The sequence below is a fragment of the Mesocricetus auratus genome, unplaced genomic scaffold, assembly GCF_017639785.1.
Source record: "Mesocricetus auratus isolate SY011 unplaced genomic scaffold, BCM_Maur_2.0 Super-Scaffold_100031, whole genome shotgun sequence".
Lineage (NCBI taxonomy): Eukaryota > Metazoa > Chordata > Mammalia > Rodentia > Cricetidae > Mesocricetus > Mesocricetus auratus.
The window spans coordinates 9734894-9752347 of NW_024429212.1; the positions used below are offsets into that span (position 1 = coordinate 9734894).

At 42.2% G+C, this 17454-nt stretch overlaps 1 protein-coding gene across 2 annotated transcripts in view; it reads left to right on the forward strand.

Moving 5' to 3' along the window:
- Fam155a (family with sequence similarity 155 member A) overlaps positions 1–14493 on the forward strand; it is a 474912-nt gene extending 460419 nt beyond the window's left edge. Inside the window, exons 3-4 of one of the 2 annotated variants that reach the window (XM_040733467.1) lie at positions 10854–10899; positions 12438–12577. In XM_040733467.1, the coding sequence (XP_040589401.1) occupies positions 10854–10876 (23 nt within the window). In that variant the 3' untranslated portion in view covers positions 10877–10899; positions 12438–12577. Of the gene's footprint in view, positions 1–10853; positions 10900–12437 lie in introns of both variants that reach the window. The other variant, XM_040733466.1, reaches the window with a different exon arrangement.
- The last annotated feature ends 2961 nt before the right edge of the window (positions 14494–17454 follow it).

Sequence of the window (17454 nt, forward strand, 5' to 3'; positions counted from 1 at the left end):
GTTACAGGGTCGTGACCACACATTGCTTTTTTGTGTAGGTTTTGGGGAATCAAACTCTAATCTTTGTGTCTGTAAGGAAAGCCCTTTACCAACCAAGCCTTGATCCAGCCCCAGAATTCAGCTCCTCAAGGGCGAATGAAAAATAGAGCAAACCATGCTAAAACACTGTGCTAGTCAGGGTTTCCCCCTGTGCTAGTCAGGGTTGCTGTTGCTGTGATGAAACACCACGGCCAACAGCAAGTTGAGGAGGAAAGGGCTCATTTGGGTCACACTTCCACATCTTAGTCCATGATTGAAAGCAGTCAGGACAGGAACTCAAACAGGAAGAATCCCAGAGACCAGAGCTGATGCAGAGGCCATGGAGGGGTGTTGTTACTGACTTGATCCCCATGGCTTGCTGAGCCTGCTTTTATAAAGAGCCCGGGACCACCAGCCCAGGGGTGGTACCACCCACAATGGTCTAGGCCCTCCCCCATCAATCACGAATTAAGAAAATACCTTACAGCTAAATCTTAGGAAAGCATTTTTTCTCAATTGCAGTTTCCCCCTTTCAGATGACTCTGGCTTGTGCCAAGATAGCACAAAGCTAGCCAGCACAGCTGACCCTTGTCAATGTGACACAGAGACACATTGCCACTACATCATAACCGTTCCTTTCTTGTTGATCCTCAAGATCACCCAGTAGCAGCATCCATCGCTATCACAATAGAAAACGTCTTACAACCTTAAAAAGTCCCCGGGTCTTTGCCATTGCAAACACTTTAGAATTCAGCCTCTTTAAATCTAGAGTATCTTTTAAAACCTAAAATCTTTTTAAAAATTCATTCTCTCAGCTATGGGCTCCTATAAACTATAAAAATAAGTTAATATTTTCCTTCAGAGAGAACCAGGGTAATTTTCCATCGAAACAAAGCAAAACCAAACTCTAAAAGTGTATAACTCAATGTCCAATGTCTGGGATCCACTCACAGTCTTCTGGGCTGCTCCAAAGGTCTTGGTCACTTCTCAGGCTGTGCCCTCTGCGGCACACACAGCTTGTCCTCTAGGCTCTGGCTGGCTTCACTCCACTCCTCTTGCTGTTCGTATAGTCGTCCCACGGTACGAGAATCTTCCAAATGCTGGGATCCTCTGCTGCACCTGGGCTGCACTTTCACCAATAGCCTCTCCTGGGCTCTCTTCAGGGACTCCACTCAGTGTCGCCCCAGCTGCTCTCCGTGACCCCTCCACGCCTTCAAAACCACCATCTAAGTGGCTCTTTTGCTATCAAGGTCAGCTGCCATTGCGGGGCAGCTTGGCAGCTTCTGGAACACAGATTCTGTGTGCTGACCCTGAGAAGCCCTTCCTAGAAGTCTTAGCCTCAGTGATGCTGGTCTCTTCTTACCACAGCTGCCTCTTCAGCTCAGGCTGACCAGCATCCATTATCTCAGCAAATAAAAGGTTTCCTTTAGTGGCTCCAGTCTCTTGTTAATAACAGCTGACTCTGCAGATCCACCTAATGTGACACCACAGATTCTTCCCAGAGAAGGCATGGTAGAGTCTTTGCTTCCCTTGAAATTTCACAAGCCAGGCCTCCATTGTCTACACTGCTCTCAGCACTCTTATTTTCCAACCTCATATTGTACCACGAGCAAGTCTGTTGTATCTGGCGAAAGCCTGGAGATTTAAAATGAAAGACAAGATATCTGGCCGTTTGTGCTAAAGAGAATGTGTGTGTTGTGGTATGTGTGTGTGTGTGTGTGTGTGTGTGTTTATTGCAATGAGGGAGCAGCCTTATATACAGACTTACAGCACAGTGGAGAAACCCCAGGTGTAAGAGTTGGTGTTTTCATAATTAGAGGTTGATGCCAGTGGGGCAAGGCTGGGACTGTAAGCCAGGACTAGAGAACAGGATGCCCCTGTGGTTATTGGCTGACAAGCAGCTCACAGAGACCCCGTGGGGGCTGGGGCCCAACACTCATACAGAACAGTTCACCGAGCTCTCAACACACAGTGGTGTTTTCTATCCCAAAGTGGGATTTTATTGAAGAGGAAACGGTTTATTAGGCTCATGCTTCCACATCTTAGTCCATGACTGAAGGCAGTTAGACAGGAACTAAAACAAGGCAGGAACCTCGAGGCAGGAGCTGATGCAGAGGCCATGGAGGATGCTGTCTGTTGACTTGTCCCCCATGGCTTGCTCAGCCTGCTTTCTTACAGCACCCAGGACCACCAGCCCAGGGATGGCGTCCTACCCCATCAATCGCTCATTAAGAAAATGCCCTACAGGCTATGAAGGCATTTTCTCTATTGAGTTTCTGTCCTCTTGGGTTACTCTAGCTTGTGTCACATTAAAATAAAACCACCCAGGACAACCACCAAAAGGAAGACAGTATTTTACACCATGTGTAGTTAACATGTGTCACTGTCACTGTGTGTCACATCTGAATCTCTAGTGTGTGTGTAAAAGTACATCAGGCATAGGCACAACACGGGTCTTTTTATTCACTGTAGAGTTTTCACTTTCACTTCTTAGTGTACATAAAATGCTTCTGTGAATATATGTGACTACTCATGTCTAGGCACTTAATTATCTACTTAACATAAATTCAAATTGGAAAGACAAAAGCACACACACACAGACAAAGGCACCCACACATTTTTTTTCTTTATACAGAGGCTCACTATGTAATCCAGGCCACTCTTTAACTGTTGGGAATTCTCCTGCCTCAATCTCTTAGTTTTGGAGTCTCAGACTTGGGCTGCCATGCCCGACCTTACTGTATGATTCTTAACTCAATGAGTAAGCATCTCTCTCCCGCTCTGTCCTCCGCCCCCTCACTCTGTCTCTCTCCATCATCACCTGGGCACATTTACCAGTTTTATAGAACTTCCAGAATTTCCTGGGGGTTTTGTTTGTTGTTCGTTTCCTTGCTTGTTTGTTTGGTTTGGGTTTGATTTGTTTGTTTTGGGGTTTCTTGGGGGAAGGATAAGGAGCATTCTGAAGAAAGACAGTTAATGAAACTATTTCAGGAATCATTGGATTTGTTGTCTTAAAGGATGGATAATCTAGTTCTCAAGTACAAGTTGTAATGGAATAGTGAATATTTTTAAAAATAACGAGTTTCCGAGACTGAACTGTCACTTCAATTTCACCCCTTGGCCCATTAGTGAACATTTTCTAACTCCCTTGCACTAAAGCTCTGTAGATGCTTGTGTCTTCAGTAAGGCAAGGTCTTAAAGGAAGTAATGGAACACAGAACAGGGAGGTGTCTCAAGATGCCTATGGTTACTAGGTGGCTAATGGAATAAGAACTAATATTCCCGCTGAGATGGTCCATGTGACTACTAGCCTTCCAGACCTCGAAATAAATGTCCCCGGTCCCTCAGTGAAGAATGTGTGCCTCAAACAGCAACTTTAGTTTCCAGGGAAGGATACATGAGTGAGATCCTTTTCCAAGAAATTGGCTCTCCATCCCAGCAAACCCTCCCTCCTCCTTGCAAATACATAACACTTCTACAGATTGGTTTTTTTTTTACTTCTCTATGGGAATTACTATCCTATTTTATTGCATTTTCATCTGAAATCACCACAGTAGGTGTTAAAACTACTGGGTGTCAGACGAATGAGAGATGGCTCCTTGGTGAAGAGCACTGGCTGCTCTTCCAGAGTACCTGAGTTCAATTCCCAGCAACTACATGATGGTTCACAACCATGTCTATAACTCCATTTCAGGGGAGATTCCAGGTCCTCTCCTGGCTTAGAAGGGCTCTGGGAACACACATGATCTCATAGATGTGCAAACAGCAAAACACTCATATACATCAAAGAAAATAAGAAATAAATTAGTGGGAAGAACACTACTGGATATCAATTTGGTTCAAATATAAAAAGGTAACTAATTATTCTAGAGTTTGTTTTATGTTTGGTTTTTTTGTTGTTGTTTTGGTTAAATTATAATGACTCTATTTTTGTCTTTGGTTTTTGGTGGTACAGGGATTAAACTCAGGACTTAACATATGCTAGGCTGGTGCCCTGTCATTGTGCGGAAACATTAGCCCCAAACAGTATTAATATATTGACACTGATTTTTTTTGGCATGGCCTATAAACTACTATAATGTATTTTTTCCAAGTTAGGCTCTAGCTAACTTAAGTTTTAGCATTGGTTTCCCAGAATCTCAACTGTTTATTTAAACATTTAACATTTCAAAAACCACAATATATCATGAAAATAACCCCTCTTACTCAATAAAGCAAATACCCGAAACCCAAGCCTATCTACAAGGTATTTAAACGTCATGGAATTATGATTGTGTCAGTGTGTAGCTGAGTGTGTGCAGACCTGGGGGAGGTTTGGCTGTGTTCTGTGATTACACAGAGTGTCTGGTTTTTCTTTCAAAAAAAGCAAGGCAGGAAATGTTGCCTGTTCAGTAAACACAGGCATGTATTGGAGCATTAGCAAAACTGTCTCTTCCATCACAACTCACCATTTGAGATGCAGCAGCTGCAGAATTATTCCTACAGTTTCCTGTTTCCAAGAATATTTCCTCCATAGCGTCCTAGTTATGGGGGGAAATTCCAGTTTAAAAAGCGCTGTGGGCCAAACTGATTTACACCATGTGATCCGTGCCTTTTCCCAGAGAAAGCAAAAGAGAATAAATAGAAACAGAACTCAACAGGCAAATTCTTTCAGCAAGGAGTGCTCGCTTGCCTTCTGGAGCTTTTGAGTCATGGATGACGTGAATCCCCACCTCAGGGTCTAAAACTCTCAGCACAAAGACGCGGGAGCATCCTCAGGCAAACCCAAGGTCTTCCAGTCCCCCTGGAATGTGTGAAGAGCAAGGCAGTCTCACAGGGAAGCATCTGCAAGAACCTTCAGTCATAACCATGGGCATGGGAGGATTTGCCATTTTTCCTTCCCTCCCTTGGAGACCCTCACTGTCTCTGCTAGGGGCCTCTGGTCAAGGAGCAGAGGGTCACTCAACCAAGCACGGAAGGACAGGAGCCATTCATGGTGACCCATGTGACTCCAAGATCTAGTGTACCTGCTCACTTCTTCAGGAAACTGTGTTTTCCTGTATACAACCATCCCGTACATTCCAGCAGTCCTGGGTCAGCCCACCCAGAAATCATTATTGGAGGGGAGAAAAAATAAATGATGTATTTGGTGAGTGTGCATTCTCTCAGTCCAATAGTTTTCTCTTCCTGTTTTCTCAGATGCATTTTTCATAATTAAAAAGCATCGGTGTGATGACGCTGAGGAAAATGACAATGTGAAATGTGATATTTAACAGCACACGTTGGTTTGTGTTTAGACTGTGCCTCTCTGGCTGCGTACTGCCTTTGTTCTGGTAAAAACGCTGGAAAACCGGAGAAGGCTGGTTGAGACAGCCCTCTGCTTAGTTTCAAGACATTGTTTCAAATGCCTCATTTATTTTTGAACTTAGCTACGGTCTTAATGAATGTGTAACTTTTCTGGCTTTCCAGTGTGGACCTTTGATTTTAATTTCATGGGTACCACTTGAATTTAGAAGTAATCTGTATTCTAATGTGCAGTGAGCACTGGGCTCTCCATGGCACAGTCCGGTCCCTGTGGGACTTTACTTAAGAAAAGTTCAGTCTCACTCCATACAAGTGTAGGGTCCAGAACTCCCACCAAAACCTCTCTCTGGCTGTTCAAGCCCTGTGAGGAGCTTCAGGGTGTAACCTTCCCGTGGATCCTATGCTTATCCCATGCCCTGTAACAGAAACCATCCCCAGAGAAGTTATCATACGTAATGTGATGTAAAGGCTAGGTATAAAGGGTTGTCACCCTGTGTTGTTTTCGGGAGTGATGTTGGGGAAATGTTTGTGCACTTTCAGTACTGATGAAGTAGTTTTCAAATGTTTGCATGTGTGGCTGGTGGAAGGCATGAGTATGGAGGCTGTAAGTTCAAGAGGCTGGCTGTGCTGCCATTACGCTCCACCCAGGGACTTTCTGATCTAAGGAATTCAACTGTCAAAGCTGACCTTGGTTCCTTCTCTCATTAGAGAAATAGCGACTTCTCCCTTGTAGACAATTTTACCCTGCTGTGTGCTTAGAATTCTAAGGTGGAAGGGAATGGTAGCCAGTGTTCTTCACATTGCCAACTGGAGGAAAGCTAACCCTGTTAACTTAGTGGTGTGTGGTGATACTGCTGCTTTTTTTTTTTAATTCAGCATTATAGAGCTGGTGCAGCTGCCTGTATCCATCTCCTGCATCTGCCACTTTCCATACATAACTTCTTCACTAAAATTTGGCCTTGCTTGTGAACGCATGATTAAAAAAGCATAAACCTTTAAATACAAAAAAATCTGATTTTTTAAGATGGTCAATGCAGTTGAAATGAAACTCATGTTATATTGTTTTACTTTCGCAAATATAAAATAACTGCTGAAAACTAGCAAACTCTCTATAGATTTTATTTTTTACTTTTTGTAAGAAAAACATACCATTTGAATGCTTGAGCTGTTTAAAAGAAACGCCTGACATTCATGTAGAGTAATTATTGTAGTAAACATGAAATGAAGGTGTTATCGATGTCAAAACATTCCAAACTATTTTGTGAAACACTGTTAGGATTGTGAGAATGGCCAAAAAACAAAACAAAACAAAAAAAAACCAAAACAGGTCTTAGTAAAGAGTAAATCACTGCCTGGCTCAAACTAGTGAGCTACAGCCAACATTTTGCCTCCCATCTGCCTCGAAATTCTATTAAATCTAAAGTGAAAACATAAAGCTGTGTTGCATTCTCAGGCATAGCAAAGCCTGAAAAGTGGCTGATTGTTAAGATGGAGACCTTTGTAAACAGTGCGTGAAAGGAAAGGGCAGATACAGAAGTCCCGGGGATTCACGGGGATTCAAAGTGAAAATGGCAGAAAGCTCAGCACTGTCTGCCTGGAGACCCCGTGTGTGTGTGTGTGTGTGTGTGTGTGTGTGTGTGTGTGTGTGTGTGTGTGTGTGTGTGTGTTTGTGGGGGGGCTTGACGGTATCTTGTGTGCCTGTGACACCACTGCCGAAGCTTACTCCAGCTGAGCCATCTCTAAGTCAAGAAGGAAACAGAAGCTATGGCATGTAAGTGACGTGTGAAACCATAGAAATCGCTCATGCAGTGCTCATGAAAATGTTAACAGTTGGAACTAAAGAGATTTGAAACATACAAGCATTGGTCAAAGAAACTAAAATTCCAGTTTAGTGTAGTCACACTCATCTTTTATCCCATCAAGCAGGCTGAGGCAGGAGATTCCTGGCATCCAGGCCAGTCTGTGCTACATGGTCATATAATGTCTCAAAACGAGAGGAATCCCTGTCAGCTCACTCATTAGTTACTCTTCTCTTTAATTCAACAATTAAAGGTAAGGGTCTAATAAAATAGTAACAACATGAATTTCTACAATTGTGAAAAAAATAGTCTTTCCATCTGCTAATGCAGTAAATGACGGGAAAGAGAATGATGGGTAAGATATTAAATTACTTAGAAATCATTTTGAATGATGATGAAAACAGAGCAGAACTCTGCAGATCTGACAAACAGAAAGGAAACGAAGTTCTCCAGTCTGAGGTATAGGACACAATACAGAGAAAAATACAGAGAGAGTATAAAACATTCAAACAAGACACAAAAGCATGAATGCTGAGTGTTATAGGAGAAATACTCACAGTAAACAAAGTATACTCAAAGCAACAGGAGAATCATAAGACCTCAACAAAGGTGGCAAAATTATACCAGCAGAGCACACATCTGGGAAACATAAATGTTGATGAATTTTCATACCTGCTGACAAAACAGGAAATTATATAAGGAATCAACATATTATGATATTTATAAATGCATATGTATGCATAAAATGTATAGAGAAAACTAATCTGGAGATATATAAGTTACACATTCCTCAGATGATACTATTATGACCAGACAAAATTTTACCAAAACAGATGCTAACTCATGACCGTAGAATGCTAACACTTGAAAAAGCAATAAGTAACAAGATACATGCCAAACATGTGAAGACCAGACTTTATCAGGAAAAAACACTGTACTTCATATAAATAAAATTTTAGAATGACAAATGTTTTTTTAAAATATATCAAATTAAAACAACACAAATACAGAAATTAATGCATTAGCAAAAAGCTAACACATGAAAAGGGTGATAGTGCATCTTTAATAATACAATGCGAATTAAGGAAACACTTCAAGTCTCACCAAGGACAAGACAGAGAAACAGAAATAACACATTAACAGCAAGGAGGTAGTGTGAATAAATTAAGAGTTTGAAATCTATAAATATAAAATTTTCTACATGAGCCAATTTTAAATATGAACAATCCAAACAACCAAAAACCACCTCAGCACACCAATAATCAGAAAAATAAAACGGCAATATAATTACCTTTAGGAAATTAATATCCATGAAATTTAGAAATTCTGCCATGTTAGCCTTTTTGTTTTTAGTTTTAGTTTTTTATTATTCGAGAATTTCCTGCTTGAATATAATGTATTTTGATTTGATATAATTTGATTAAATCCACCCCAACTACCTTCGCTCTTGTTTGCCCCTTACTCCCTGACGACTTCGTGTGATGGTTTTGTAAACCCAGTGGGTTCAGTTAGTGCGGCCCATAGGCACGGGTGTGGAACCATCCACTGGAGTATGGCAGCGTCACCCGCTCCTTAGATGGGGTGGGACTCCACCAGCCCACCACCCGCTATGCTGGTTTGTAGAGGGGCTGCACATTGCAAATGTCCTACCTGCCCTGAGCCTACCTGTGCAATAGCTCTATCAGGCAAAAGCTGTTTCCCTGGAGACAATGATCGCCATGATAGCATAAATGTGTGTAACTTGATGCTTCCAAAGCTGCATCCATCAGATATACTCTGTGTGCTCCTGCCTGTAATAAACGTGAAAACACACAACAAACACTAGCAATCAACTGCAGAAGGAAAATGTAAACCATAATCTCATTTGCATGTTTTATATATGAAATCTATGAATTATATTCATTCTATGTATGTGTCTAGCATGATGAAAAATGTAAATTGTTCAGTAGTGTCTTTTCCCCTTAATGATGATGATGGTGATAAGGATGATAATGTAATAATTAATAATGATGATGGTGATGGTGGTGGTGGTGGAGTCAGGTTTGGTTTATTTCACATTGTTTCTCTTTATACTATTATTTTCTAAGCTTTTACAGTTAGAACTTTGAACAACTATTTTAAACTCTTTAAAACTATTCAAAAATTGAACTGTCTCCCTAGATGCAGATATCTCAAATGGTAGATATCAGAGATAATGGAGGATAGTCTCACACATTTGAAGATGTCATCCAAATATCTGACCTTATAGTGCTGAGATAATATCTAAAATAACCACGCAGTAAGGCTTAGATTCTTTGGGAGACAGTTGTTAGGGCTCAAACTCAAAGCCACACACATGCTGAGCATGTGTCCTATGGCCCAACACAACCCCAGTTCCTACGAGTAAGTATTTGGAAATGATAAAGTTCTTTTGTCAGTCAAAGTGTCATGACACTCCTACAGCCACTGAATCACTAGTCACAGTGGCCAAGAAACGACAGTGCAAACATCCAGCTGAGGTATTGAGAGACTGCGTGACAGACATTTGAATGCATGTGTGAATATATGTATACATGAATATCACTCCACCATGAAGAAATGAAGGGAATCCTGCCATTTCAGCAGGACGAGAAACAGACATGATCACGTTACATGAAATAAGCCTGGTGCCAAAGACAGGCATCGTCACTCCTGTATGAGTGTCAAACTGTCCATCTTGTAGAAGTTGTCAATAGATTGGTACTTACCAAATGCAGGTGGAGGGTAAATGACCAGTGGGTGCCAAACCGCATGCAGAAATATATGTTCTGGTATGATATTGTACAGCGGCATGGCTACCAATTAACAACAAGCTAGAAGAAAGGGTGTTAAATATTTTCCCACAAAGAAACGATGAATGACCTAATCTAGGCCTACGTACAACACATGTATATGTATGTTGAAGCACTACTTGGTACCCCATAAAAACACACAACTGCTATTCTTTTATTAATACAATTATATTTATTAATTAAATTTATTAACACATGTTTTCTTCTAAGATGTACAGTAAGAGAATGTTGCTTAATTTTCATAGTGGTTGTTAAGTCACGGGCCAGTGGCTCCTTTGCCAGGACAGGCTGGTGGCATATCTGCTGTAGATAAAGTTGTGTGTCTAGGGCTCATCTGGGGGTTGGTCATGGAGAAGTAATAGCTCTGGGGAGAGCTGTAGGAGCAAAGGCTTGGAGTCCTGTGCTCCTTTCTGAGCTGGTCTGAAAAAGATCCCAACATTGCCCTTGAGAAGGAAGCAATTGGAATTTATTCTTCAGGAATTTTCTTCCCCCTTTTCCAAAACGCCTGGTGGAATGATTTGAACTTTAATGTGCACGTGGCTCCCAGTGATACTCTCAAGATACAGAGGGGAAAAGAGACAGTAGGAGCTGTGCAGTCCCAACCATGTCCTGTTGGCCTACACTAATTGCGTTATTTGGCCTATAACAGTTTCGGTGTAAATCAGAATCTAACTTCTAAGTAACATTGGGGGAAACTCTTATTTCCGTGACCTTGGGAAAGAATATTTCAATTCTTAACATTTTAAAAGTGCTGATAGAACGATCTTTGGGGTTTTGTTTGTGTTGTTCTCCATAACCCCTTTTCATTGTAGAATATGGTTCTGTCAATGTATACCTCAATAAATGAGTGGTCTATCGCTGAGATATATGAAAGAAAATGTACGATAGAAATGTCAGAGCTGCAGATCTCATTAATTCAGTTTTTTTTCCATATTCTTCCTAGGCGAAGGTGAAGTTTACCTTTGAATGCCTAAGAAGAAATGACTATTGTAAGCATCATTACCATAATAAACATATTGAAGCATAATCTATTGAAAAGCTTCTTTGTAGCTGAATGAATAGATGTGCTTAGTTTCTTATACAATAAGTTCCCGTTAACTGTTTGTTTTGTCTAGGTATTCTGATATATATTGGGAATGTAATGGCGAAAATGTTCATGCTTTCAAGTTGATAGTCGGGTGTGGAAATTGACATGAAAATAGGCAACTAAGATTGAAAATGGGGGCAATGCCGTGTTGAAGAGCAAACCGCTGACGGTGTGGGCTCACAGGAGGAAAGTCCCCACACCTGCTCCTAAGGAATAAATGAAATGTGGGCCCACGTTTAGGAAATCTGCAGAAGGAAAGGTAGCCTGGCTCACACCGGTTGCTCCCGAGACTGTAGGGTATTGAGCTGTGAGATTGGTGGGGAAGATGCTTGGATTTCACGAGGTGGGGTGCAAGTTATGAAGTGCCATGGCTAATCACTAGTATTAACATTAGCCCAAATTGCCAATGTATCGGTTAGTCTCTGAGACAACCACTTTACATGAAAAATGCCACTTAATCCTTGCAACACCTCTCTCGTCTCTTTTTTTTTTTTTTAAGATTTTCAAGCACGGGATGATATGATGAACACTCATCCTAAGACCCGTGAGAAAAAGCACTAGATGAAACGAAAAGAGTAGCATTAGCTGCCAGACGGCTTATGCAGCTACTGGCATTATTATACAAACTACAGCTAGACACAAAACAGGGAAAAAAAGTAATAACTTGTTTTATTCATCACTTTGACCATTTCAGAAGTACGAACTCATCAATCTTAAAATACAATGTGTGTTTCCTGAAGACTCAGCTAAGAAGAAAAAAAGGAGATCAGAGAGAGAGAGACAGAGAAAGAGAGAGAGAGAGAGAGAGAGAGAGAGAGAGAGAGAGAGAGAGAGAGAGAGAGAGAGAGAGAGAGAGAGATCAAAGAAGTTGCACGGTAGATGGGAATATTAGTGGAAGACCTGACCTGAGAGCTTCATGGTACTGGGGTCCAGACCGACTTATTAAAGTGTCAATCCCTGGGGTCACCCGCGGTGTAGCAAATGGGGACCTGCCTCCCTCAGACGCCCAGATACCCCTCCTAATCTCTTAAGGTCACAGACAGGGTGAGGTCCGCGGAGGGAAACTTGACAAATGACCGATTGGCCCTTTCACTGGCAGGGCTTGATGGTGTTAGTGTGTGGATTAGGTCAGTGACTTCATTCCTGTTAAGGTTTGAATGGTGGCCGAGTAAACTGGGTCTCCACGTCCATCTGGAACCAGAAACTCTGGTTGTCGATCTAGGCATGTTCTGTACACTTACAACACCCAGCAGGCCCTGTCCCCACACGGGAACCTACGGCACACTTCACCCCATTTTAGGAGCACGGCCTGTCGGCAGGCCAGTCCTGAGTGCTGAAGGGCAGCTGGGATGAGGCTGTCCCCCTGTCCCCTGTACCCCCACCCCCAACTCCCTCCTCTGCATCCTTGGATTCTAACCTGCCCTGCTCTTCTTCCCCCAGGGCTCTACGAAACCTTCCTAACCAATGATGAACCCGAATGCTGTGACATCAGGAGCGAGGAGCAATCCGCACCCAGACCCAAAGGGACCTTGGACAGAAAAGACTCCTGCCCCAGGACGTCGCTCACAGTGTCCTCGGCCACGAGACTGTGCCCCGCCCGGCTGAAGCTGTGTGTACTGGTCCTCATCCTGCTTCACACAGTGCTCACTGCCTCCGCGGCGCAGAACTCCACGGGGCTGGGCCCGGGCGGCCTCCCCACGCTCGAGGACAGCTCCACCCGGGAGGACTGAGTGCAGCCTGGGCATATACACACAGCGTAGGGCCGAGCAGGTGCGCGCTCCAGAGCGCAGAGCGTTGGCGACCCACCCCGGATGCACACCTGCTGCTGCCCGGGAACTGTACCCACCCGGGTGCTCTACCCTAGGACTTCCCGCAAGACCTTGCGGGTAACATTCAACAAGATGGGCCCGATTCCCAACACGGACACAGTCGCAGCTTTTTACCGACTAAGAGGCTGCGAGTGACTCAGTTTCTCACACCATTTTATACACTGTGTTACTGTGTTTTAACGTTCGGAGTTTGTTTTGTTTTGCTTTCGGTTCGGTTTTGGGTTAATTCCCCGTTTCTTTTCTTTTATTTCACTTTCTGCACTTGTTGACACAGGATTTCTTTGTGGGTGAACTTAAGTCTCTCCACTGTCTATTTCTAGTCATTGTGTGTCCATCAGATACCGTCTACGTCTTGTCAGTTTCTAATAGAGGAATGACCGCTATAACCTCACGGTGTAGCAAAAAAACAAAACAAACAAAAAAACAAACAAAAACAAAAAAATAGAAAACAAAAAAACAACTATAAAAAAGAATAAAAAAACAACAAAAAAGACAAAAAAAGAAGACAAAAATATAAAAATAAAAAAATTCCCTAAGCCTCCTTCCAACCCATGGACGCCACGCCCTGCAGGCCCTCGCCTTCTGTCCCCAAGCAGACAACATCCGCTTGCTTCTGTCTGTGTTTCACGCAAGGTGGGTGTGTGCCCGGCACAAGCCCGAGCAGAGGGAGCCAGGGTTCAGTGATTCCTCTGGATGAGCAACAGTGTGCTCAGAGAGGCAGCTCACAGGTTTTAGGTAGAAAACAACAACAACAACAACAACAAAAAAAAAAACAAAAAGAGTGAAACACGCTCCTGTGAACCGAGTCGCTCCGGCGCCCATCCCCAGTTATTAATTCCTGGTCAGGCAGACAGAAGTGGCCCATGGTCCAAGGCCAGCAAGCAGCCCCTCATGAACACCAGGGCGCTCGCCTCTGAGTGATGGGAGCCGAGACCAAGAAGACCAATCCAGACTTCTGTTCCTCCCTCATCGTGGTGGAAGGGATCCTAGTATACAGAATACGTACCGTTTAATCCCAGTATGGCCCCAGCATAGGGTTCCAGTTTCTTCCAGGTATAAGATGTACACAGCTCTGCAATATCACAGAGGAAACTCCTTTTTAAAACAATCAACAGATCCGCCATTTTTACTATAGTGCGAAGCGTCCTCACTCCAGCAAGCTTTAGGCGGCTGAGAAAAAAATAAGTCTAATCACTGTTTGTATTTTTTTTCCTTTGTGGGAACATTTCACCTGCTGAGTGTATATGAATTTGCTTTCTAAAAGAGGCTTTTATGGGTTTACAGTAGGGCCAGCGGAAGGAAAAGTCAATAAGGGCTGTTTTTACAAAACAAACAAACAAAACAAATAATTTTAAAAGACACTTCACATTCCTTCCTATTCTCTAACTACACTTGGGAAGTGCACTTCGGGTAGGTTTGCTGTGTGGCTGAGAGAGGAAGGAAATCCAGACAAGGTCCTCCTAGTGAACAAAATTTAGTTGTTAACTTTAGAGCTATTAAACACCCCCCCAGGGCATTTGTTTTCGTTCAGATTCTATGATTCTATCCTCTGCATCATGCTTAACCCTGCGACATGCGTACAGTATGCATATTTTGTTTTGAATAAAATGTTTTGTTCCAGTCTGTTAAGAATATTAAAAAATAATAAAGGTATTGCTTAATAAAAATTGCTAGAATTGTTTAGCAGTACATGCACAAATATTTTACTAGATTCTTTGTTTTACTAGTGTTTTGTTGAGACTGAAAACCCTAAAAAATGGTCTGCATAAATACAAAAAGAAAAAAAAACACCAAAAAAGTGCAAAACTCTCCAGTTTCTTTTTCCTTTTCTTTAAAAACCATCCCCTCCCTTTACAAATGGAGATTTATTTATAGGTAGGAGTATACACGTGCACAAACATAATGTGTTTTAATTTGTGAAAACATGTGCTCTTTGGGTATGTAAAAGGTGGCAATGGTGGCTTTGGGGAGACATGCTAAGTGCATAAGGTAAAAGAAATAAGGCTCCAGGAAAAAAAAAAAAGACTAACCTGGAGAGCTGCGGTCAAAGGACATAGGGTAAGTTACTGGGAATTCTGGGAATTCTGCCTGCCCCTCAGTTGAAAACCCACTCCCAAGTCGGATCTCTTCAACGTCCATGCTTCAAACTCACTCCATTTGTGCTGTAACCATTTCCACTCTTGAAGGAAACAAAGTGTTAATAAGGAAAAATGCTACCCCTGTTTGCTAATAGGAAGAGAAGTTGTCCTTTCTAAATATAGAATAGCATAATAGTAATTAAAGACTAGAACCCTGAATGGATTGTGGAGGGGACAAAGTTTCATTTTCTTCTAATATTCTTTGCAATTCATTAAAGACAGTTTTCTCCCCAAGTGTTAGAGATAAGCAGCTTTGCTTTTAGAATGAAAACAGAAAAATGTGAAAGAAAAGCTGCATTACTTTCCCATTGAGATGAGCACCCACAGACGACAACTTTAGATGTTAGCTGAAATAATATACAGCTCAGTGTTAATGCAAAACCATGACTTAGGTGAAAAGAGGGTGAGAGGGCTGGAAGAGAGAACATACACACACGCATACACACACACACACACACACACACACACACACGCACACGCACACAGTCAATGCAGAGATCACTGGGATACTATGTAACTCTCAGAAGATATTTTCCTTGTCCTATTCATTTGTTGTCCTTGGTGCCTCAGGTTTATTATTACAGCAGGTGTTCCCTTTGCAGTTCCATCTGAAACAAAGGGAAGCAGAGGGGAGATTGGAAAGGACCGTGGCTTTATACACAGGCAGGGGACGTCCCACAATGCACTCACTGCTGCAGCAGGTTTCCCAGCACATACTGAGTGTGTTTAATGCTGTGCACATGTTAATTCTGGCAGAATAAATTCCAGCCTTTCTCCTCTAGAGTCATCTCATTCTGCTTCCCTTGTAGCTGCTGTCCCCTGCATACTGGATAATGAACTACACTACTAAAAATATTACCTCTGCATGCACGTTGAAAGTCAACAAAATTATACCTGCGTTATAGATACATGGGACAAATGCCCCTGAGTTCACTAATGTCTCTTTTTCAGCAGTAGGGTGTTCCAGTCTGTGAACCATATTGATCCTGCTGGGAAGAACACCGTGTAACACCATCAGGTTATTCACTTTGCTCTTTACATTTTGGTTATATTGGATTTTCTTTCACTACAAAGGTAGCACTGTTCCCCCATCCTACAATGCATTAAGGAAAATTGGTTTGTGTGTGTGTGTGTGTATGTGTGTGTGTGTGTGTGTGTGTGTGTGTAATATCACCAACAAAAATGTTGGTCCCTTACTAATGAATCCATGTCTTTTATGCAATTGACCGTATGCTTTTAAATAAAAGCAGTAAGAAGGAAAAGAAAGACAGGGCCAGAAGAAGGAAAGATGGAGGGAACATCAGCTTTGAAGTGGATGAATAATAAGTTCTTTCTACTTGGGAAAGGAAGCAAATGGAAGATATAATTAGATGCCAGAGCCATGTGCAAAAGGCACGGGTTATCAGATGATATTTGATATCTGAGGAACATTCAGACATTAATCTTTCTGAGTCTTGGTTTTCATCCTCTTTAGGTCATTAAGTGATCTAGGGCTTTGGGAAATACTAAATCTGCACAGAATTGAAAGGTGTTTCTTGTTTATCCTGGAACTGAAGCCGTGTGTTTGATTTCACGAACATACATGTGTATAAAGAAATGGAACAGATTATGTATGCTATGGCATTGCTTTACAGAGACATAAATATGTATAATATATGTGTAAACATCACAAGTCAAACCTTAACTGTATAATTATTCCATCCACAACAGCACATGCATAGCATTATGATAAGTTATTGGTCTGCAAACCTTCGGGCAGTGGGCTTGCCTGGTATGAAAAACAGACTCTTGAAATGTCTTCATCAGTAGAAACAAACTAGTTTTGAAATAACCAGAATCTCTTCCATCTTCCAAGCTTGAACGATGTTTAGAACAAGCTGGATATGGCTTGTTGGTATTGGGCTATGCTGAATAACGAGACTGGAAGTGTAGCAAAGGGAAAGAAACCTGGGCATTCTTTACCGCAGTCCCCACCACCTTCATGCAAACTACCAAAATGCACTAGACTGTCTCCTTATAGGAAGAAAATGAGCGGCTGCTCCTCTCAGCCATGAGATACACCTCAGCACAAGGATCAAAATATGAAATGCTTCCTCTTTCTTGAGGTACCTCCTGTCTGTCTTCACCGGCTACAAGACATTCCAATGAGAGTCAGAGTAGCAACCGCTGCCTCTTCTGTCCCAGACCACACAGGTGGGTGGGACAAAGGCACTCAGGAACTTCAGATTCTACCTGAGCGAGTGCAAGAGTAGGACAGGCACTCCAATCTTTGGGGGATAAGATGCATTCTCTCTGCATTCTAAACTATTTTTTAGCTACTTAAAAAAGAATTCAACATTTGCAGGATCTAGCCCTCAAATGACATGTTGCTTCATTCCTGCTCACTCCATTGCCTTTTTATTCTGAAGACACACAGAAAGAGCCTCCAGTGAAATCTTGTTCGAATACCTTGCTAGGAAGTAGTAATACTCAGAGAAGAGGTCCAGAGCC